The sequence below is a fragment of the Enhydra lutris genome, unplaced genomic scaffold (genome assembly GCF_002288905.1).
Source record: "Enhydra lutris kenyoni isolate GAN:26980312 unplaced genomic scaffold, ASM228890v2 scaffoldscaffold57, whole genome shotgun sequence".
Lineage (NCBI taxonomy): Eukaryota > Metazoa > Chordata > Mammalia > Carnivora > Mustelidae > Enhydra > Enhydra lutris.
The window spans coordinates 6,429,787-6,452,317 of record NW_019154141.1 but is presented as its reverse complement, the minus strand read 5'-3'; the positions used below and the strand labels follow the sequence as shown (position 1 = coordinate 6,452,317).

Here is a 22,531-nt window from a genome sequence, read left to right as displayed (position 1 = left end):
GCACATGGGCTTTTTCCCCATCTTCGGACCACAGACAACACACAGGCCCTTCCTGCGTCTCGAGCCTGCTGGCCTTGGGACTGAAGCTTCACTGTTGGCTCTCTGGGTCTCCCGCTTGCCTGTGGATCTTGGCACTTGGTAGTTGCATAAGCCGATTTCTTATAAGTCTGTGTGATCAACATACGCACATCTAAGTAGTTCTGTTTTTCTGGAGAATCCTGACTAACCTACCTTCACAGTGACTCTGCACTTCACCATGTGACCTGCCTTGGTGCATGGGACATCAGGAGACGTGGTGCTAGGCTCAGCTTAAGCACGCATACATTCAGGCCTGCCCTCTTCAAAAACTAGCCGCACCATGTTAGAAGACTATGTTGCCCTCCTGGAAAGGTCACATGGAAAACCAAAGCCTGGCCAACAGTCCCAGCTAACAGCCAGTGGAGTCATCATGTATGGTGCTGTAGAAGCCTTTGGAAAATGTTGACATGTGCTACACACACACACACACAGACACACACACGACTGCATTACCACCAGCTGGCCATACAAAGGATGGACGACGGGAGAAACCGCAGTCCAGAGCCAATAAGACCAACTCATAGAACACGACTGAGATCTTTGTGAAGACGGCGGCTATGAATACGGAGAGGAGAGGCAGAGCCCATAGAACTTGGGAGACCGCTTAGATGTGAGAGACAAGGAAGATGGAGACAAGCCAGATGATCCCGGGGCTTCTGGCTTGGGAGACTGTGCACAGATGATCACCTGGTATTGTTCCAACACAGATTAGGAGAACAGGGATAAGCCCCAGCTCAGGCAGGGAGAGTGGGCAGCAGGAAAGAACACAAGGGTCCTGTTGTACAGCTTGAGTGTCATATTCTCAACATAAGGAACCTGAGAATTCTCTCCACACCAGGGAAATAATCTGGGGGAATGCAATCAAGACTATTTAATGCCTGATGGCAATGGAACACTTACTGGCACAAGGACATTCTTAGAACCTAGCTTTTTCCCTCAGTATAAACTCACATGTGTTTTGAGAATCTCTTAGAGGATGAAAATTGAAATGTGACATGAGCAATGATTAGAACGGACCTTCCCACCGTCCATCGCACCTCCTGCTAGCCACCATGACTGTTCGCTCACAGCTTCGGGTACAACATGATAGAAACAGCTGCTAGAGGGGCTACTCCCCCACTTGTCTCATTGGTCCCAGCCACTATCAAAGGCATATACAGAATTCCTAGTAAGTGAGCTTCTTTGATTTTGTTTTTGGCCCTTGGTCTCACTGTAAATAAACAGATGTGGCAATGATAACAACGCAAGCTAGAAAATGCTCTCAATATCTTCCTCTCCTGGCCAGGGAAATGCACTTCTCTTTTTGTCCACAGGAGACAGAGTCTCCTGCTAGAAATTCATTAAGCAGAAAACAGCCAAGGCGAGGAAGGTATCAGCTAATTGAATGCGACTCCTACTTCAGCTTGTGGAAAGGAGTGACTCACTAAAATCCAGGAACAAGACTCAGGCATGAGCCAAAAAGCTCTCTGGGCTGGCTTTCAGCTTAGAGTAAAGCCACTTAGAACCAATCTTTCCAGAAACCCAGGGTCCTGGAAAGTACTACCTTCTGCCTTCTTGAGGAAAACCCAAACAATCTCCAAACGGCTCTAGGCTCTCATGGCATCCCGTCAGCCCCTGTGCTAGGTCTCCACTAGCTCACCTTGTTGGTCTCACTCGTGAATGCATTTACTGTTATACTATCGGAGGAACTTATTTCAAATTTCTCTTATCGTTTTAAGATTTCTCAGTCACCCTGACTCTAGATTCTAGTCACAAAGAAAGAGAATTTTTCCCTGGCAGAAAACCTGCCCTTCGGGGCACCTGGGTGGCTCAGTGGGTTAAGCCTCTGCCTTCAGCTCAGGTCATGATCTCAGGGTCCTGGGATGGAGCCCCACATGGGGAATCTCTGCTCAGCAGGGAGCCTGCTGAGCCCTCTCTCTCTGCCTACTTGTGATCTCTGTCAAATAAATAAATAAATCCAAAAGAAAGGGGGAGAAAAAAAAGAATACCTGCCCGTCAAGTGGCTTTGCTGTTTAGCCCACTTGATTTTGAGGAAAGAGAACAGGTTTGGAAACAGAGGCTTGGCCCAAAGCTTATGAACTATTTTCTACTGGATTAACCAACGCTGAGCCTTGACTTTCACACGTAGACAATCGGATTCATGTATGCCTAGTGTATATATGTATGTTATCCACTGAAGTAATCACCTGAATAATGTTTATTTATGTGCATGACTTTCCACTAAGAATAAGCTATTTGAAGACAAGGACTGTCTTTTAACCTTTGCACCCCACAGTACGTGCAATAATAAATATCCAAGCAGCATTTAATGACGGCATACAGCGAATACATACCAAGGACCAGACATACGAGGTACTAAACATACATTGGGAGATATCACGAAGATGCCATTACTCACATAGCAGAATTTCTAGCTCTGGGCTTCCAATGATTTCAGCTCCAGTAGTAGGCTCCTTAGACCTAATTGCCAACCACAGTTCTCAGGAACAGGTTCATTTGGTGGTTTGTAAATCATGAACTGTCTGATAGTACTAAGTCCTTGTACGGGTCAAGAAAAATAAATATGGAAGCCATCACACCAGTTTGTATCCTACGCAGTCAAAAGCTCTATGGCTCAGGCCCACCATTTCTCAAACTCACAACAGTTAAGACAATGATCTGCAATGGTTTGTGAGAAGCAGAAAAGTCCATTGAGCATGTTTCTCCATCCCCCTGCCATGCTGCCCTAATAATGCTGATGAAATACCCATTCCTAGGTCTTGGGGAGACTCACGAACAGTCCATGTATAGCTAAAGCCGAGTAATTCAACCCCAGATATGTACAACTAATGGTCCAATTAGGTTATCAGACCTTCTTCCACTTATTCTGGTTCAAGAGATCTCTTTCAAGTACCCATTCTGTGTCAGGCTCTGCACGGAACTCTTTGTTTCTCAAAGGAAAAGACGCAGGATCTCTCCACGAAGGATCTGCTTTGTAGGCATGATCGGGAAGCAGGGCAACAATTTCTTCTTCTTCTTTTTTTTTTTTAAACAAACATGGGTGTTAGGTAGAAGTGCCACTAAAAGGCTACACGGTGGTTCCTATATGCTTCACACACACAAGTCTCCTTCAAACCTGAGGTCTAGAAACAGTCTGTAACTCTCCAAGAAAATACTCTTTTAACCTTATCAGCTTACCTTTTTGGACCCAAAACTGGACCATCCACCCGAATTACTTCCCCTTGTGCAGACCTGGCTTCATGGAACTTGGCCGCGTCCCCAACCAATGTCCCCACACTCTCAAAGGCTGACAATTTGCCCAGAGTGGAGATTTTGAGAAGAATGTACTACTGGCCTTACACGTCATTCCAAGAGTGGAGTTCCAAAGATGTTTGAGCAGAGGCAACTGAAATCTCTGGAATAAGCTGAAAAGCCCCCTGGGGGGCTCCCCTGAACCGGGCATAACCATGACCCGATGAAATGTGAGGCACTACTACCCCCTCTCCTCAGGGGCCAAACCTGGGTAGCTACAGACAATGGATGTGCCACCACCCAGCTGTCTCCTTTAGTGCATCCGAACTGCGGATGCAGGGCTTTGAGGCTATTTTTAATTCCCGGCTAAATTAATTTGGCGCAAAAGTAGCAGGAGTCCCTTCCCTTGGAGGAAATACTTCTGTTACTGTGAATCTGGTACATAAAATAATCCACCCACTGAAGAGCAGAATTAGCACGGGAGCTTTTTGTTGGGTTTGTTTCCCTGAAATAACTTCTTTTTAAGGTTCCCTGTGGCATCATAGCACGTGAAGAATGGCACTGGTGGGTGAGGGCAGAGGTCGGGTTCGGGACCCCGCAAAGGCTCCCTCCCAGCTTTATCCAGAGGGGATCCCACCAGGCCACACACAACACTGCAGGTCTCCCTCGCCAGCGTTCTTTTTATGCGTCCTCTTCCAAAAGCGTGTCACCTGAGTTTATGTGCCCCTGGAAAGCAGCGTTTGGCAAGACAGAGAACTCCCTGAAACCAGCAAGAGAAATGCGAGAATACAGGTCTTACTAGTTTGTAAAAGAATTTGGAAAAGAAATAAATCTTAAAAAATCTTTAAAAATCTCTCCAGGAAGCCTTGCCTCCATCTTCTATGAGGCACTTTCTCTCTCCCACACTTAAAAACTCAACAAGCATTTCAGGTCTTCCCCATTTAGGACAGTGGCCCTACGCAGTCTTACAGTATCATCATTGGAGTGCTCAGCTCATCTTTTTGATTAGGGAGGATGCACCAGGACGGCAAGAATTGTCTCCACCTCCATATCTTCCCAGCATGAAGCTCTCAGTAAGTATTCAGCGATGGAATGCCACGGAGGGCTGCAAACAGCTTTAAAGACCACCAAGTTCAACTTCCATGTTGATAAACAGAAAATCCAGGATTTTCAGCGACTTGACAGGGCAGGATTCCCCCGTTCCCACCCCAGAACTCTTTTGACCTCGCTGGGCTGAATTTTAAATGCAACTTCTTAAGCCCTTGTACCTTTTTACAAATCTCCCTTTGTCAGGTCGGGAATAGAAAAGTGTTTCGGGTATAATGGGGTTTGCTCACAAAATTGCCGTACTTCCCTATTAAATGTAAAAGCACACTTTGGGAAAAATAGATTGGCTAATTAAATTTCTAGGCTTACTTTAAATGTTTTGAGTTTGGTTACAGATGAAGCTCTGAGATATCACGTTTTAAACAATTCAGCAGCCTTTTTCATTTGCTCCGTTTCTAAGACACCGGAAAGAACTCAAGGTCACCCATGAAGAGCGAGTCATTTTGTACCTGGACCTCCGTGTCCCCATCCCACCCCAGGGTCCAGCCCTGCACCAGGTATCACTTCTGGCTTTATGGCCCTCTGAGTAACTGTTTCCAGGTCCACTCTAGCGATCTACAGAGCTTCCTCCAATGTCTCAGTTTCCCCATCTTTGCAGACCTGAAGATGTACTCAGATCAGAAGCCGGCCCCCCTGCCCTTCAGCAAGTTGATTTCTTCATTTACGCCCTTCCGAACATTCTGGAAGGCACCTGCTAACTCATGATGCTGTCTGTGTGGATGCTGGTCCTCTCGCAGGTGAGGTACGCTGATGTCCCAGGACGTTGTTTCTAAATCACCCGAATGCTGTTGGATTGTATGGCTCAGACTGAAAAAGCACCAGGTATCCCAGGTACAGTTTCTCCCCCAGACAGGCAGGGACACTGGTAAAAAGGCTCAAGGCAAATAAAGACAAACCAAAGGAACCCAAAAGCAAGGGAGGGGACCTACCTGAGTGGGGAGGGGCGTGGAAGCCTTTGAACAGGTCAGTCCCTTCCCCTCTTCGTCAACCCTCACTGATGCCGTACACAGAGCAAAAATTCCGAAGATTGTGTTTAAAGCGCTGTCTAGCATTTATGTGGTCTCAGACCTATCCCATCAAGATTTTCTCTTTCTACTTTACCTATGGAAAGGGTGTGTGGGTTCTTCGTTGGGGGAGTACAGGGCAGGACTGATGAGGAAGGAATGAGGAAGGACTGATGAGGGAGGAATGTCTGAAAGGGATCCTCATAGTTTTCTCTCCCTTACGGCACACACAGAAATCACTAAGTACTGAAGGAAAACGAACGCACACCCACATGCACCTGGGAAGCCCTGAGCACCCCGGGGCCCTCCTGCAGGGCGGGCGGCAGGGACAGACGGCATTTGAGCGGAGCCAGTTCGAACAAGCAGGAAGCGTTCCAGACTGAAGGACAAAGCAGCTGGGCAGCTGAAATTTTAGAAGGTGAAGGTCAGGAGTCTGAGGAAGTCCGCCCTCTAGGACCCAGCCCACCCCCGCCCGCCTCACCCCATTGTGGCCAGAGCCACCAAGAGAAAAACCTCAGCTCAGGGGATCAGTGGCAAACGCATGGCGTTTGACGAGGCAAAAGCATGGTCATTTCTTTCCAAGAGCAAAAATCACCCCCCAAAGGCAAGGCTTGTCCATGTCCTAGTTCATGCCTTAATGGGGGACCGAGGAGGTGGCAGGAGGAGGTTCGCGGTTTCTCAACATGGGCCGGTTTTGTTTTATCCCTTTGTGGTCTTGCAAGATCTTAGACACGGGGCTGAGGTGCTGAGCAGAGCGCCGAGCTGCTTTCTGAGGCCGCACAAATCCTGCACTGACTCCAAGTGCCTTTCTGACACCGACTCTCCCCTTTTCCTCTCCTCTCTCCTTGCTGAGCACCGGGGTTGCACTTGAAGTCTCAGAAATGCCTGGCTTTCATCTCCAGACCTGCTGGTAGGGAGGGTCTGCCATCCTGGCCCTGCCTTGGTGGGGAGGTGGGTGGTGATGGGAGAGGGGTCCTTCCGTGCCTCTGTGGAACCCAGACACCCTTTCTAATCCCCAAGGCTCCTGACATGTCTGCATCCTTTCAACGAGCCTACTCCTTGAGTCTTGAAGATGATCTCTGTTCAAAAGAATTGTTAACTATTTCTCTCTGGTTCCTGGAATCTGGGCAGTGCTAATGTCACACTTTTCAGTGCCTGTCCTTTCATCCTGAAGAGGTAATCCGGTATCCGTGCACCCCCCAGGGTCTGCCCCTGCTTGGTCCCCATGTGGGGAGGCCCCAGAGTCTGTGGGGCCGGCCTCGTTAAGCAGCACATGAGCCGTGTGCCTTGTAAGCACCTGTCATGTAGGAAACAAATCTTCATCGAGAAACTTTAAGATTTTCAAGGGAAAAAAATGCTTACGGTGGTTTTTTCTCTTAAGCTGTATTTTGTGTTTCCTGGTCCTTCCATTCCATTAAGTGGCCTTTCCCATGCCCTTGAGCACTTTTGTAAACGTCCGAACAGAACTTTGAAGGATTACACCAAGGTAGTAGCTAGCAATGTCTCCACTGACAGCACGACCTGGCCACGGCACCCCCTCTTTCCTCTCGTGGCCTTGAGTCAACCACAAACCTCCTGGACCCTCACGGGCCAAGTCACTGTGCCACCGGATCATTTATATCTTTCTTCTACGGGCTTCGGTCTCCTTATCCATAAAGTAAAGCTAACCTAGAGAATTCTTTAACACCCTTTTCAACTCTCTAATTCTAGGACCTTAAGTCATAGTCAAGAAAAGATAAAATAAGGAAATTCTACCATCTCATCTCAGCACTGTGTCCTGACACCTTTGTGCTTTTCTGGCTGCCCCCCTGCTGTTGCGTCTGGGCAGTTTGGGATTTGTGCAATAAATAAATCACCCTGCCCTCAGACAGCCCTGGCGGCAGGAAGCCCTCATCGTCAGCCTGTCGATGCCAACAACAAAGACGCAAATTTTCTCTTTGGAAGAGAACGCACAGACTGCTCAGTACTTTTCTCCCCCTCATATTAAAAAAAAAAAAAATCTCTTATCTTCACTTCTGCAGATATTAAAATGTGACACTGAGCATTTCCGGCAGATCAACACAACACGGGGTGGGGACAGAGCTCGGATGAGCATATCAGATCACAGGTGTGTGTCCCGTTTATCGTATGACCAACAGACCGGCACTAAGGCTTCCTGCCTGGCTTGGGGATCTAGGAGTATGGTGGCCTCTTAATGATCATCAAAGCAGGGTAAGAACTTAACAGACATTAGCTAATCTGTAGCAGGCACAAACCAAGACTCCCCGTGTAAACAAGACAGTCCTGCGCAAACCGGGATGTATATTAACCCTGCGTAGTAACCAAAGCTTTCAGAATTCATGACATAAGCAGAGAGCTGGCCTACAGCCCTTCTAGGAAATTGCTAAAACAGCATCACTCTGTCTTCCTCCTACTTCTCTGCCGACTCCTCCTTGGTCTCCCTCCTTCCCTGCCTTCCCTCTTCCAGCCAATCTACTAGAGTTCTCTTCTGGGTCCTAATCTCTTTTCTTCTCATTCCATCTACCCCCATCTCTAGGCAAGATGATCTCCATGCCCAAAGCTTAAAACTAACAAAGAACAGAGGAATCTGCATCCTCAGAAAGATGTACTGTACTTCCCACCTCCACACCTGCATTCACAGACAGCTGTATCCTCAGTGTGCGACTTCTCAAACTGCACGTGTCTGAAGGGAAGCCCTTGATCTGTCCTATCCCACACTCCCAAATACAGTCTCCTGCCATGGTCTTGATGGCCTCCATCCATTCATAGTTTTCGGACTGAAGCCCAAGAGTTTTTCCTCAACATCTCCATCTCCCTGATGCCCCACCAATGGCCGAGAGCTGCTGATTCAGCTCCTAAATGTATCTCGAATGAGTTCACTCTGCCCACCCCTATCGCTGCCACCTCCCCCAAGCCCCCGTCACCTTGCCCTCAGGACCGATACTTCATCCTTTGGTTGGCACTCCCCATCTTCCCCATCCATGAGGCCCACTTCCTAAACTGGTCCATTTCCCATAAGGAAACCAGAGAAGCCTTTATACCATGCAAACAGGACCAACATTTTTCCTAATTTAAAGCCCTTCTCTGGATCCTTATTGTTCTTAAGATTGTGTTCAAAATCCCCAACTGCCTGATGACCAGATTCTTCTTTTTCTCTCCCACACTGAATTTCCCATTTCAGCGCTTTCTCACTTGCTTTCCCCCTTGCCTAAAACAGTCTTTCACGGGGCTCCTCATGCCCCACTGCGCACGTGTGCACGTGCGCGCACACACACGCACACACACACATCCCCCTTGTGCATGCCTATCTCCTACATGTTCCCACAGCTTGGTTTAATGCCATTTCCTTGGGGAAGCCTCTGACCACCTAGAGTAGGTCCCTTGGGTAAACACAGTCAGAGAACCTCTACCCTATTTTAATTAGTGATATTTTCCATGTCTATCCTCCCCCATATTAAGTACTTAATAACGAGTACTTGGGGTGCATGGGTGGCTCAATCAAGTGCCCAACTCATAATTTTGGCTCAAGTCATGATCTTGGGGTCATGAGATCAAGCCGTGCATCAGGCTCCGCACTCAGTGGCGAGTCTACTTGAGATTCTCTCCTCCCCCTCTCTGCCTCTACCTCCACTTCCCTGTGCGTGTATACGGGTGCCCTCTCATTTTCAAATAAATAAAACTTTAAAATGAATAGATAGATAGCACTTAACCAAAAGAAAGAAGAAGTGGAAGAAGGGAGAGGGGTCGGGCAACAGCCACACTCCTACTGGCCCCTGCCCCACCCCATTCCTGCTGGAGCCAAAATGGGAGAATAGAAGAATGGGTTTAGGAAAATGAGCAAAATGGCCAAAGAAACACCATGTGATACTCAAGGCCAACTCTCAGGAAAGCTGGCACTCTTCATCTGCATCTATTTTTACCTCTGCCCCAAATGGAGACAATAATCCAGAAAGAAGGGGAACATGCAAGGGTCAGATGGAGTACACTACTGTTTTGTATGCAGGTGGGTCGTTCACGGACATGGGCTTTCTGGTCCCTGAAGACAGAGAACAGGATGATCTCTGAGGCTCTGGGGCTCTGGCTCTGTGGGCCGGGGGTGGCTCTGAGCCCAAGGTTCCTGCTCTGTGTGGCTTCCACCAGTACCTTAACCAAAACACAGCATGTTTCCACATGCTCAGGGCGAAGCGGTCCATTCCTTCATTACATGTGCTAAAAACCATGCACATCTGAGCCCCTCAGAGCTCACCATGAGTACGCCCTCTTCAGAAAAGGGAAGAATTCAGCCCTGCCTGCCCAGACAGAGCCACTTTGAAATCTGTGTTTCCTGAAGGGAACAAGAACCAAAGGTAGGAACCACACTCAGAGCATGTAATTTAAGTATTAGTGACTGAAGTGATCCAGCAAAAGCAACTCAGAATAGAAAGGTTTCCTCTTCCAGTCATCCTCTGCAAATTTTTTTTTTCCGCTGTTAAAATATTTTCCACGTAACAACCCAATTTTCTGCTCAATGTATTTTAGATATTGGGATTTCCCATGCCTGACTCCCACTCTCCTTTACTGATCCCACTTTTCAGTAAACAAGAGATGTAAGAGAGATGCTTGCTAGAGACAGGCAGAATTAGGGCACAAATAAAATTATGTGTTCACACACGGGCAGCTTCATAGATCAGTTGTTCAGTGGAACAGATGCTAAATTATTTAAATCAACAGCAGCATTTGTAATATATAATGAAAAGGCAGCAAGGATCTCATGGAAGTGAACTAGGAGGAGGTAGTTACATTGGCCCAAAGCAAGGATGGGCCTCTTAGTCCACAGACCTTTAGGGTGGACAGTAAAGGGTGATTTACATTTGTTGTGAAATTTGTCAACATCTCCGGAAAAGAACCACACCGTGTTTGTGAAAGCTCCTGCTGTAAAATTAGTGGGGTTAGCCCCCACACGGTTGCCCACAGTGGAGGGTAAAAGCTAAGAAATTCTTCTCCTGCCAGGGCTCCAAAGGACTAGAGATCTGTTCATCAGTACAAGCTGAAATTATGCAGGACTCACTGACAAGTCTTCCCATTGCGAGTGTGTGCCCAAACAGCTGGGCCGGCATTCAAAACGGTGAAGTCAGAGATCTACATTAACACCAAGTAACAGTTTCCAGACTACTTACATCGGTGTCAGGTCCCTTATCCGCACCCGGACAAGAAAAAGTGACAAACTCGTGGCACCTCTTGTGAACCACAAAACAGCAAACTGGTGGAGAGAAAAGAAAACTAAAATTAGTAATTTAATACACAGGCTGTGTTTTTCCAAAACGAGGCTCTATGTCCCTCTAGAAGTCAGCTTGATTTCACTACAGACAGAGTCTCCCAACAGCAATCAGAAGACATTTTATGCGAGACTCAGCAACATTTGGTATTAATTGGACTTAGAGATAATAGAACCATAAAATGTCAGGTCTGACAGGGCCCAAGGAGACCCAAACCCTGGTTCCTATTCTCTAAAGTTAGAGGGGGGTCGGACAGTGATCGTTAAGACACTTGCCCAAGATATAAACCAGAAATCAAAACTTAAACTACTTTGCACAGTCCTATGCCAATACACACGCATGCATATAAAGGGGGAAAAGAAAAAAAATAACAGATCATACATAGAGTGACATCCCTGTGTGTTATAGAACTTCCTCAGCAGAATTCTGAATTCAAAGAACTCATTAAGACACAAACCCAGAGAGTGCCAGGGTGGCTCAGTCAGTGAAGCGTCTGCCTTAGGCTCAGGTCATGATCCCACAGTCTTGGGACTGAGCCCCACATCAGGCTCCCTGCTCAGCGGGGAGTCTGCTTCCCCTCCCCCTCTGCCCTTTCCCTTGCTCGTGCTCTCTCTCCCCCTTGTCTGCTCTCGTTCTATCTCAAATAAATAAAATCTTAAAAAAGGACACAAACCCAATCTACAGAAAACAGCCCTTTGAAATGAAAAAGAAAGAAAAGGCAAACACAGTCACACATTCCTGCACATGCACGCTTGCCATAGAGACTATCACCCGTTGAGGAGGGCCCCACAGATCTACCACAGAGCAAATATTTCCCAAGTTCAATGCGGTTTTGATAAATATTCAGGATGGGTCAATAAAAGAATTGTTATAGAAATTAATAAGTAATCCCCTAAGAGATTCTATGGTTAATGTGGAGGATCCAAAAAAAGATAAACGACCTGGTTAGTCCTTCCTCGAGAGCTTGGAGTCTCTAAAGGTATGACCAACTACTCTACTGTTCTTTATTGAACAATGTGCTAAAAGATATCCCACCATAAACAGTGGGTGAGCCCTAAGTCGTTGCTGCAGAAGGAACAGAGCTCCCCAGAATCAGGGCTCTTTTCTTTCCCCCAACGAGACCACAATTCCCGGCGCATGTGGCCATAGACAAGCCAACTGAAGACGGTCAGTTGTTTCAGGAAGGGGGAGAAGGTGGCAGGTTTGTGGCAATCCCAGGAGGAGAACAAGTCCCACGCCTCGTGCAAGGAAACCATGCAGAGGGCCCAAGTGGCCACAAAGACACTCGGGATGTTTTTGATGAGCGTTGGCAGCCACGTAAGATTTGAACGAGAGTAACGTGGACAAAAACGGTGCTTTAGAAGGGCAAATGGTGGCAACAGGAAGAACTGAATGGACTAGATCTGGGCCAGGAGGCCCAATTAGAAGCCTCTTGCCTGGTCTACGAATGAAAGTAATCGCCCATCATTATTCGGTCTGCTAAGAAATGAAAATAACAGATACCAGAGAAATTGCAGAAGAACAGACCTGACTTTCCAAGGGACCAAAGCTACTGCTGAATGTCTTATCATGTGTCATTTGGATGGGTCCCTTCACAGTCCATACCTGAGTCTTCATGACCCAACATAATACGCGTCAACACCTACATTGTATCAAACACAAAATATCGTTTCCCCTTTCCTTCCACTGTGTCCTAAGCCACTGACAGGAGGAAAAAAAGATGTGAGAGACGATGCCAAGATTTTAGACATGGGGAACAGGAAAATGAATACCTGAAAGGAATTATATATATATTTAAAATATACGTATTACGTGTGTGTGTGTGTGTGTGTGTGTGTGTGTGTGTGTGTTTTAGATAGATAAAATAACCAGAGGATGAAGATGAGGGGGCGCCCTGTCAGGGTAGTAGATAACGGACAGTTGTTTTCTTATTAGTTTTTTTTTTTTTAAAGGTGGTCATAATACAATATCAGTATAAAAATACTTCTGTTAAAAAAAAAATACGTGAGCGGCACCTGGGTGGCTCAGTGGGTTAAAGCCTCTGCCTTCGGCTCAGGTCATGATCTCAGGGTCCTGGGATTGAGTCCCACATCAGGCTCTCTGCTCAGCAGGGAGCCTGCTTCCCCCTCTCTCTCTACCTGCCTCTCTGCCTACTTGCGATATCTGTCAAAAAAATAAATAAAATCTTTAAAAAAAAAATATGTGGGCCTGGAATGAGCAGGTGGCATTGGACACAGGAGGGGACCATACACAGGAAGCTGACAATAAAAGAGATCTTGAAAAGCATCCTTTTGGGAGCAGAGGCGCCCGACAGAAGTGTTCTCCGTGGCTGCCTGCCCTTCCCACCACACCTGCCAGCCAGGAGGGCAGGAGAGGACAGTGAAGCCAGGGACAGGCAGCCCCCAGGCTGCCCCAGCAGGCTCAAGACACCGCAAAGGGCAGCACTTAGCTCCTCCAAGCCTTCAGAACAGCTTTTTCCACAATGTTTCTGCTAAAAACATCCCCAGGGCAACCCTCCCTAAGGATGGGCAGGTGGTGAAGCGGAACCTGGATGGCACAAACCCGTCTCATCAGCTCACTCATTGGAGTCAGAAAGCGAAATTATGCAAGGAAAAGGGTAGCAGGAGCTTTATTTCCCCATCACAGTTGAATATGGATATGGAGTTTGGAAGGGAAGACGAGCATTCGGATTCCCTTACCTAATCGTTCGACATATGGGGTTTTTTGGGGTTTAGTTCAGGTGAACATTTATGAAAACCTGTATTTATCAAATCCATTTGGATGGCTTTTTTGTATCGGTCCTTTCTATTCCCAACTACCGGTCCATGCTAATATAAATCTCAAACCACCAGATACTTCTACCGTATGCCTCAAAGAAAAAAAAAAAAAAAAAAAAAAAAGTCTTATATCCAATTTTATCCCAGGAGGCCCTCACTACACAGTATAATTTGCAGGCACAGTTAAAAAAGTCTCATCTACCCCCAAAATTACTTCCTCCTAGCCTACCTTAGCTGCCTCTCCTCCCTCCTGCCTTACACATGAAAGTCCCATCTAGAAAGATCTAGATTCACCCAACGGCAGGTAGAGAAATGGATCCTCTGAGGGCTGGTCATGCATGTGAGCTACCTGGAAGATAAAAGCCTTGTAAGGCTTACTCCGAGACTTAAGATTCAGAATGGACGACCTTCAGAGGAAGAAGAAACAACCCATGCTTAGGTGAGTAAGACAAGGAGAGAAAGCCCAGTTACGCCCTCCTCCTACCCCACCCCCACTCCAGGGGCAGGGAAGAGGATGTGGTGGCAGCCTGGGGCTGCACACAGCGGTTGGTCTGGGAAAGGCCACCCCAGGAAGATGAGCAAGGGCCAGAGATTCCGAAATGACGGCTGGTGGGCCTTGACCTTGGGTTTCAAGTTCCTAACTAAACTGGATAATGCATATTTTGTAAGATAATATAATGCAAACATTTGAGAAGTCTTGCTAGGGTAGCCAAAGAATGAGGAACAGATTAAATGTATCGGGTTTACCTGGAGATGGTCAGCATAGAATTTCCCCAGGTTAAAAATCAGGAGCGGTTTTTATTGATTAATTCTAAAGGTCTTCATCTCACCATGCTGTATGGAGCCAGGGGAGCTGGGGAGAGCTGGAGACAAGGCAGCTCTGTCACACCGTGTGGATCTTATACATATTTGTCTGACCTTGGCAGGCACGAAATGGAGACACGCATCACGGAAGGGTCCTCCCGCTCCATGGTGTGTCCTGGAGCTGGCCCCTTGGTGATTAAATAAGAATTTGCTTAAGCAAGCACAGGCTGGCCAAACAGAGATGAGGCCCCATTTTCCAAGACTTTGGGGGCATGTTTGCTTATATAACCAAATGATAGGTTTTAAAATCTGAAGCTATCCTGTAGCTTAGAGTCACCAAGTAAATCTTCATTCAATTATTTTCTAAGCACAAAATCACTTTCCTCTAATCCTCTATGTGATATGCTTATGCCGCCCAACAAGTGATGGAGGACACATGAAATGCACAAAGCACACTAAGCGAATGATGTGGGAGGACAAAAAAAATAAAATAAAGACAGGAGGCTTGGTCAAATAAGGAGTCTTCACATTACCGGGCTTTAAAATGGAGGGGGTTTCATCGACTGATACGTTATCTTACTTACGGAAGGAAACTAAATGGAAATTAAGGAGAGTGTTCACCATCTGTCAGAAATAGATTTCCAAGACAGCATAAGAGTCACCTACGTTTGGGTCAAGAATTCGTAATGATTTCTGAAATACAGAGGTTGCATGGGGATGTCGCCGTGTGCATGGACGTTAGCAGCGGTTCTCAGTCGTGCTCGTTAAAGTGAACAGAACCCAACAAAGAATAATCTGAAAGTCAAACGCTCTGTGTGAGAGAAGCGCTCCCTTCTGACACTGTACCCCCATGAATTTGATCAGAATTAACTATAATGGTCTTGGCTCACTAGACACCCCTGGAGGAACAGGAGAGGGCTTGCTTTTGGCATCAAATGTCATCACGCAGACGGATGACTTGGGGCTCTTGGTACTAGACAGTGTTCTCCAGAGTGAGCTCGGGCAAGTGGCAAGCCCAGAGACATTTTCTCTGTGTTTCATTTAAACAGAGCTTTAAAAAAAAACAAAACAAACAAACAAACAAAAAAAACGCGCACAGTGAGCTAATGAAGGAATGAAGGAATGAGCTTCAGCTACTCGCTTCCTGCTCGTCAAGGCAAACTGCTCCTTATAAATGCCCCCAACGCGAATCACACGTAAATCAAGGAGGTGCGGCGACTGCTCTGACAAGAGAGAAAATTCCGACTGAAGGTGATTAGTCACCACCTCATACCCACTAGGAAGACTATTAAGAAAACAAAACAAAGCATGACAAAGAGGATGAGGAGAAACTGGAGCCCTGGCCATCCCTGGGGAGACCAGAAGATGGTACAAAAAGTAAACACAGAACTGCCCTTTGATCGGACAATCCCACTGCTGGGTCTCAAACAGATACTTGCGCACCCATGTTCACAGCAGCAGCATTGATAATAACTAAAGGTGGAAACAACTTAAATGTCCATCAACGGGTGAACGGATAAACAAAATGCGATATATCCATCTGATGGGTTATTTGGCCTTAAAAGGGAAAAATTCTGACACATGCTACAACATGGACCCTGAGAACCTTACGCTAACAGAAAGCAGCCAGATACCAAAGGACAGATGCTGTCTGGTTCTGCTTATATGAGGTACCCAGAAGAGTCAAACCCAGACACAGAAGGTAGAACAGAGGCTGAGGGGCCGGGAGGAGTGTGGCATCGGCACTGAAAGGGTAGAGTTCTATTTGGGAAGATAGAGAGTTCTGGAGATTGAAGGTTGTGACGGTTGCACAAGGCACTCTGATATGGTCAAAATGGTAAGTTTCAGGGTATGAAGATTTTTCAATAAATTTTCGTTCATCAACCCGGAATGATATTTATGAAATTATAAATGAGACACAGCCTTGTAGTCCTGTTTCTGAGAATTTTCTGTGGTTTTTGTTGTTCACAGTGGAGTTAGTTATGAAACCAAGAAAGACTTACTTGCTTCCATCACATAAAATTCTTAATAAAGGTAGTGACCAGATAGAGGGGGGCATGGTCGTCAGAGCAGAGGAGGACCCTCCTGACTACTGAGGACCAGACAGGTGTCCCATCAACCCTCCCATCTCACTCAACAACGGTCAAAGTCAATAATGCTGATAGAGACCAGCCCTTTAGACTGAAGGCCTAACTTTTTTTTTTTACCAAAATCCCTGTGGCACTGATGCTCCTCCATTGACGTATGGAATGGGACCAACCTGTTTACACTGGACATGGATTGTCACGTTCACAGAAAATAAATAAATAAATAAATATACTACATGTATCACTTTCCATCTCTCTTCAAGAAATCTTTACCTTTCCTTTTCACCCTGTCTGTATCATTTCCAATTCAGGTCAGAGTCACGTAAAATGGAACATATGCATAAAAACTCCCTGCTACCCAAAATTAATGGGAGAGGGTATACATTATGTAACAAATCCCAAATTCAAGGGAAAAACCTACCACAGTTATGAGTCTGACATTGTTTAGAACTGAAGACTGGTAGCTAGCTGAGTTTCCTCGAGTTCCTTTTTTTAAATACATGAATGGTTGCCATCATGTGAGGTGGTTTTAATTAAATTTTGCTTAGCTGGAAGGGATTAATGAAAGGTAGAGTCACATCAGGATACGATGAAATGAAAATCTCTAAGGCAAGTGAACCACTTTCAGCTTTGTAGGGAAAGTCATGAAAATCTGAGCTTATGTTATATTTGCATGCGCAAAGAAAATTATTGGTTTCAGATTTGTAACAATGAAAACAGTCTTCTCGTGGGATACATGTTCAAGTTGTGTGAAAACAAATCAAGTAAATGTGCTTTATCACATATTACTAGAAGGGATGACATTCTTCAAGCAGCACAGACTCTGCCTCTAAGAGTCTGTGCACATGCTCCCAGGAAACTCTCCAAGCCCCAAGTACCCCCTGATCCTGATCTCTGATGAGGGACCCCCCCCACATCTTTCCCAGGAGAATCACCTTTAACCTTTTCCTCTTTTCTAATGTCACCAAGTCCTACTGATGGCTTTTTTTTCCCCCTGCATTCCTTCCTGATTGGATTTGAGATATATTTTGGAGAAAGCTCAAAGACTGAACATGAGTGTAAAAGAAAGGGGTCCCCTGGTCACCAGTCAGAGAAACCACACAACTAGGTCGCCATCTTGCAACCAAGAGTAGAGCCTTAGTGTGAAACAGCTCATAACACTAAGGAGAAAGAAACCAGCTCTCCGTGTTGGCACGGCACTCACTTCTAGACTCTACAGCTACGCGAGCCATCAAAGACCCTTTCCGATTTTCATTTTCTTCATATATACCTACACCTCTACATATACCATACAAGATACCTGAATATGTCAGATCATATCACACATGCATTTCTGGTTCATGCCATTGTACGCAGACTTCTCTGTACTTGCAAGCAAAAGATACCTAAAACAATAAAGGGAGACCTAGCAGACTGTGGGAAATGAACAAAGGGGGCCAAGAGGTAAGAATGAACTAGAACTCATGGGCTCCACTCAACTGCTCACGGGAATTACACAGGCTGGAGGAGGAGGCGTGACTGTGTGTTTAGTTTTAGACAAAGGAACAACCAAATCCATGTGTCAGTCAGGCAAACGGGACTTCAAGCTTAGAGACCAAAAGGCTGCTGGGGCCTGCAGACCCGATTCGGAGAGGCATCTGCAGAGCTGAGAGCCGAAGGGAAAATGGCGACGAACTCCAAGGAGTAGGGAAGAGCCTCGGCAACGCCCACATCCATAGCTGAAGGTGAGAAGGAGGTGGTGGTGTGGAAAGTGAGAGGGCAGAGTCCTGACTCTGGGGCCTGAGAGGGGTTGAGGGAAGAAGAATCTCAAGAATAGTTAGGCAATCACCAGTGTAAAGGATTCTTCCAGAGCCAAGGAGAAAAGCTGAGATTTGGCCCCTCATGGCCCAAAAGCCACACACCTGGAAGAAAACAGATAACGACAGCAACACAAATGCCAACAGGTCCTTGATACACAGCCTCTCTTCTTCCTTATCTCCATATTCTTCAACCCAGAACTGAAACGGGGTGGAGTTTTCTGATAGCATCAATATACAGCAGTAAAATCATCTTAATTCCTCAAGTAACTATCGTATAAAGGCCCAGCTGTTCCACAGCACAAACAAAAATCCCTCAAAGTATATGACAAATCAGGCAACAGTGCTTAAAGGGGAATCCTAAGGCTTGACTTTTAAGCTCAGATCTAGCCGGGTTTTTGCGATTTTGAAATCATATGAAGAACCCAACCTCCCTTTTAGGTCCATAAGGGCATATCGACCCTTCATAACTGGGAGCTATGACTCCTGATCTGAGTCCAACATGCACCCTGGGGTTCTGCTTTTTGACCCTAAAAAGAAACTGCATCCGTTCTACACAAGACTACCACGCCTGTAACACCAGACTTTTCTCGGCAGTATTTTTTTTTTTTTTCTGAAGACCTTTTTAAGTGGTTAGGTTCACAGCAGAATTTAGTGGAAGGTAAAGAGATTCCCCGTAGGTTTCCTGTCCCTGCACCAGCACAGCCTCCCCCACTGTCAACACCCCTGCCAGAGAGCTACGTTTGTGACGACCGATGAGCCCCCCGGACACATCATCATCTCCCCACATCCATGGTTTATATTGAGGGTTCACTCTAATATTTTCAAGTCTTTTATTTTTTCAGTCTCCAAGGACTCAAACTGGGGTCTGAGACTTGCGGTTAAGAAGTCAAGCTGGGCTTCGAATCCTGTGTTTTGGCTTCCCTCCCTCCCCCTGTTAGTCTAAAACCTCCTTATTCTAGTGGAACATGACCAGCTTCCTTTGCTCAGAAGTAACTCGAGTCTAAGAGCGTGGGTCTGACTTGGAGGGAACCCAAAACTGTACTCTCGGCAGAATGCGTACCACTTAATAGGACCTCAAACCTTTCCCAGAATGGCAAATGAAAGAAACCTCAGCTCCAGAACTCTGGGAAAACAGAAGGTGGTAAAAACACAATTTTAATGAAGAATGGACTCCTACAGCGTAGATGAAACCTCTGAATTTATAACTTAATCCCATCCAGCCTGGGGTGGGCGCTAAGCGGGGATAGACCTGTTTCTTACTAGGGTTATAAAAAAGCTACATTGTGACACAGTGTTGGAAGAAATATTCCGGAGATTACAAGAGGCAATGAAATGGAAGGAATCTCTTCCTTTGTCTCTGGGTTTTTCTGAGCATGTCTATGTATGTTTCCGGGCAAGCCTTTTGGGGAATGTCACTCATCCTCTATTCATTCAATGATTCAGTGAATATTTATTGAACACCTTCTATAAACCAATACTCTATAAAACAGGAATGCCAAGGACTGGCCAAACCAGTTTCTGCTCATAGGGAAGCGCAGGGTCTAGTTAAAAAGAAAAGTACGTAAAGGAGTAGGCATCTCATATCCTCTCTTCCTTACTTCTCTGCCTCTCCATTCTCTTTATCTTCTATGTTTTCCCTCCTTTAATTTGTTTTAATGTAAAATCCAGGGTTTATTTTGCAATATTTATCACCGAATAGCTTTACCTTTCTCCATTTTAATTTGGCAAAATAGAACATCTACTATTTAAAAATTTAGACAAATGGAAATACACAATGTCTGTAACTTGCTTTAACAGACTTCAGCAAGAATTAAAAAAAAAAAAGATGAAACAGGATTGGTAAAAAGTCAACAATTACTGAAGCTATGAGACCATACCTGGTCTATTCTCACTACCCTTTGCAGGTATTTGGAAGTGTACATCATAAAAGGCAAAGAGAATGAATAGTTAGATGGGATTTTACCCCTGTGCTTAAACTCTTCTCCAGCCACCCACCCCACAATTAGTCAAAGGTCACTGAGAAATCATCATGACAATATTGACAAAAAGCTGCTTAGAAAAAACCAGAGCAGACTTCAAAAATAAGTCACTTGTACACATCATACACATGTCAAGAACAACCTCAGAGTTCTTTCACAGGACAGAATTTATGATCCTCTAACAGTGGTCTTTCTAGCTAGTCTCTAAAGTACACTTAGGGTAATTTATCATTTCCACTCATCTCTCCTATGCAGAATCGCCAGATAAACATGCCATTGGATCGTTTCAGGCATTAACTATCCTGTTATGGGATGACTTGTGTCCTCCCCCACCCCCCAAATTCCTATGTGGAAGTTCTAATCTCCAGACTCTCAGAATGTGAAATTATTCGGAAATATGGTTGTTGTAATTCTTTAGGATGAGGTCATACTGGCAGGGGGTGGGCCCTCATCTAATGAAACTGGTAACCTTATAAAAGGGGGAAACTGAGACACAGTACTCAGGGGAAACTCAGACACAGGAATGCCATGTGAAGATGTAGGCAGAAATCAGGATGATGCTTCCACAAGCCAAGGAATTCCAACGATTGCCAGCAAACCACCAGACACAGAGAGGGCCATTTTCCTTCACTGTCTTCAGAAGAAACCAGCCCTGCTGAGAATTGTCATCCCTGATTTCTAGCCTCCAAAACTGAGACAAACTTGGTTAGGTCACCAGTTTATAGTACTTTGTTAAAGCAGCTTCAGAAAACTAATATATAATAAGGGTGCCTGGGTGGCTCGGTTGGTTAAGCATCCAAAAGACTCTTGGTTGTGGCTCAGGTCATGACCTCAGGATTGTGGGATCGAGCTCCGCATCGGGCTCCACACTCAGTGTGGAGTCTGCTCGTCCCTCTCCCTCTGTTCCTCTCGTAGCTCATGATCATTTGCTATCTCTAAAATAAATATTTAAAAATATATATGTAAACCAAGGCAATTTCTAGAAAGGGTTCAATAAGTGAAATTTTAATCAGCGCTGTGTGTCGTCAAGAAAACCACAACACCCCACTTCTCAAATGGAACCCAAGTTATTAAATCTATCAAGTGTCCGGGGAAAGGATTCATACGTAAATAAACTTCAGATTTCAATTAAGTGATATGAGCAAGTAGTAAGGCTTCAAGTCGCTCTTCCCGGACAGCTCTATGTGATAGCATACCTGTACCCATGAAATTCACCTGTGTCACCGATGGAGACCGAGGATACCTTAGAGTCCAAAGCAGCAATGAACAGCTCAAGGAAGTAAGTAAGAGCTCTGTTCACACTTCCATGTGAAATAAGGGTGCATGAAAATTATGGGCGATTATAAGCAAAAATGGTTTTTTAAAACCTGAATTGTTGATATGAAATAGAAACGTTGACATTCAAAAAAAACACCCCTGGGGCACTGGTATAACTTCATTTGCTCATGATTATAAAGACATTTAATAAAGTCAGAACTCTTAAAAGGTCCCATATAGAAGTATCACCAGAGGCTCAAAATTCAAATCCTTGACTCTGTGTGTCTATGTCCTACTTAATATACTAGCTGTTACTTGCATTCGAGGTAACAAGGACAATCAGGATAATGAGGTTTGTACACTGCTGGGTTATACTTAAAGGACTGCTCACCTTTGGTGGTGAAATGGCCATTTTCTGGGTGGAGGTAGGGGAACCTAAGCCTTGAAATCCTCAGGGGACCAAGAGCCCAGGGAAGTCACCTTTAGCATTAACCTTCACGAGGATGTTAGTAATTTAAACATCACGGAGTCTGAGGACAGCAGAAGCAGGAGACTTCAGAAAGAAGCTGCCTTTTAGGGGGACTGAGTGGGTGGGTAATAAGGCCTGGATTCCTCTCTGCCTCTAGTCGGCTCCTGTTTACTTCCAGGCTACAGTTTTATTCTTAAGTCAAAGTTTTGCCAGTCGCCTGAAGAGTCAACATCCTTAACACGTTCAGCAAACAAGCCATTTGGTTGCAAACTGAAGGCCAACAGCCAGGCTTTTCTGGCATTTGTAATTTTATAGCTTATTTTGAAAATGGACCAGATGTGGGGCACCTGGGTGGCTCAGTATGTTAAGCCTCTGCCTTCAGCTCAGGTCATGGTCTTAGGGTCCTGGGATCGAGACCCACATCAGGCTCTCTGCTCAGCAGGGAGCCTGCTTCCCTCCTCTCTCTGCCTGCCTCTCTGCCTACTTGTGATCTGTCAAATAAATAAAATTAAAAAAAAAAAAGAAAGAAAAAAAGAAAATAGACCAGCTATAAAGTTCCATGTTTTTTTAATGAGCAACAGCTACATCCCAGACATGGGCTAGACCCTGGTGTCTATGAAGATTAGTAAGGCCCAGGTACTCTGAACAGCTTCAAGTCCAGTCTGGTGAACAGTCACAAACTAA

At 45.6% G+C, this 22,531-nt stretch overlaps 1 protein-coding gene across 1 annotated transcript in view; it reads right to left on the bottom strand.

The window, feature by feature from the left end:
• Positions 1-22,531, bottom strand: part of LOC111158087 (protein kinase C alpha) — a 393,808-nt gene that overhangs the window by 231,360 nt on the left and 139,917 nt on the right. Inside the window, exon 3 of the mRNA XM_022519916.1 lies at positions 10,577-10,659. Coding sequence (XP_022375624.1) covers positions 10,577-10,659 — 83 coding nt within the window. The remainder of the gene's footprint in view (positions 1-10,576; positions 10,660-22,531) is intronic.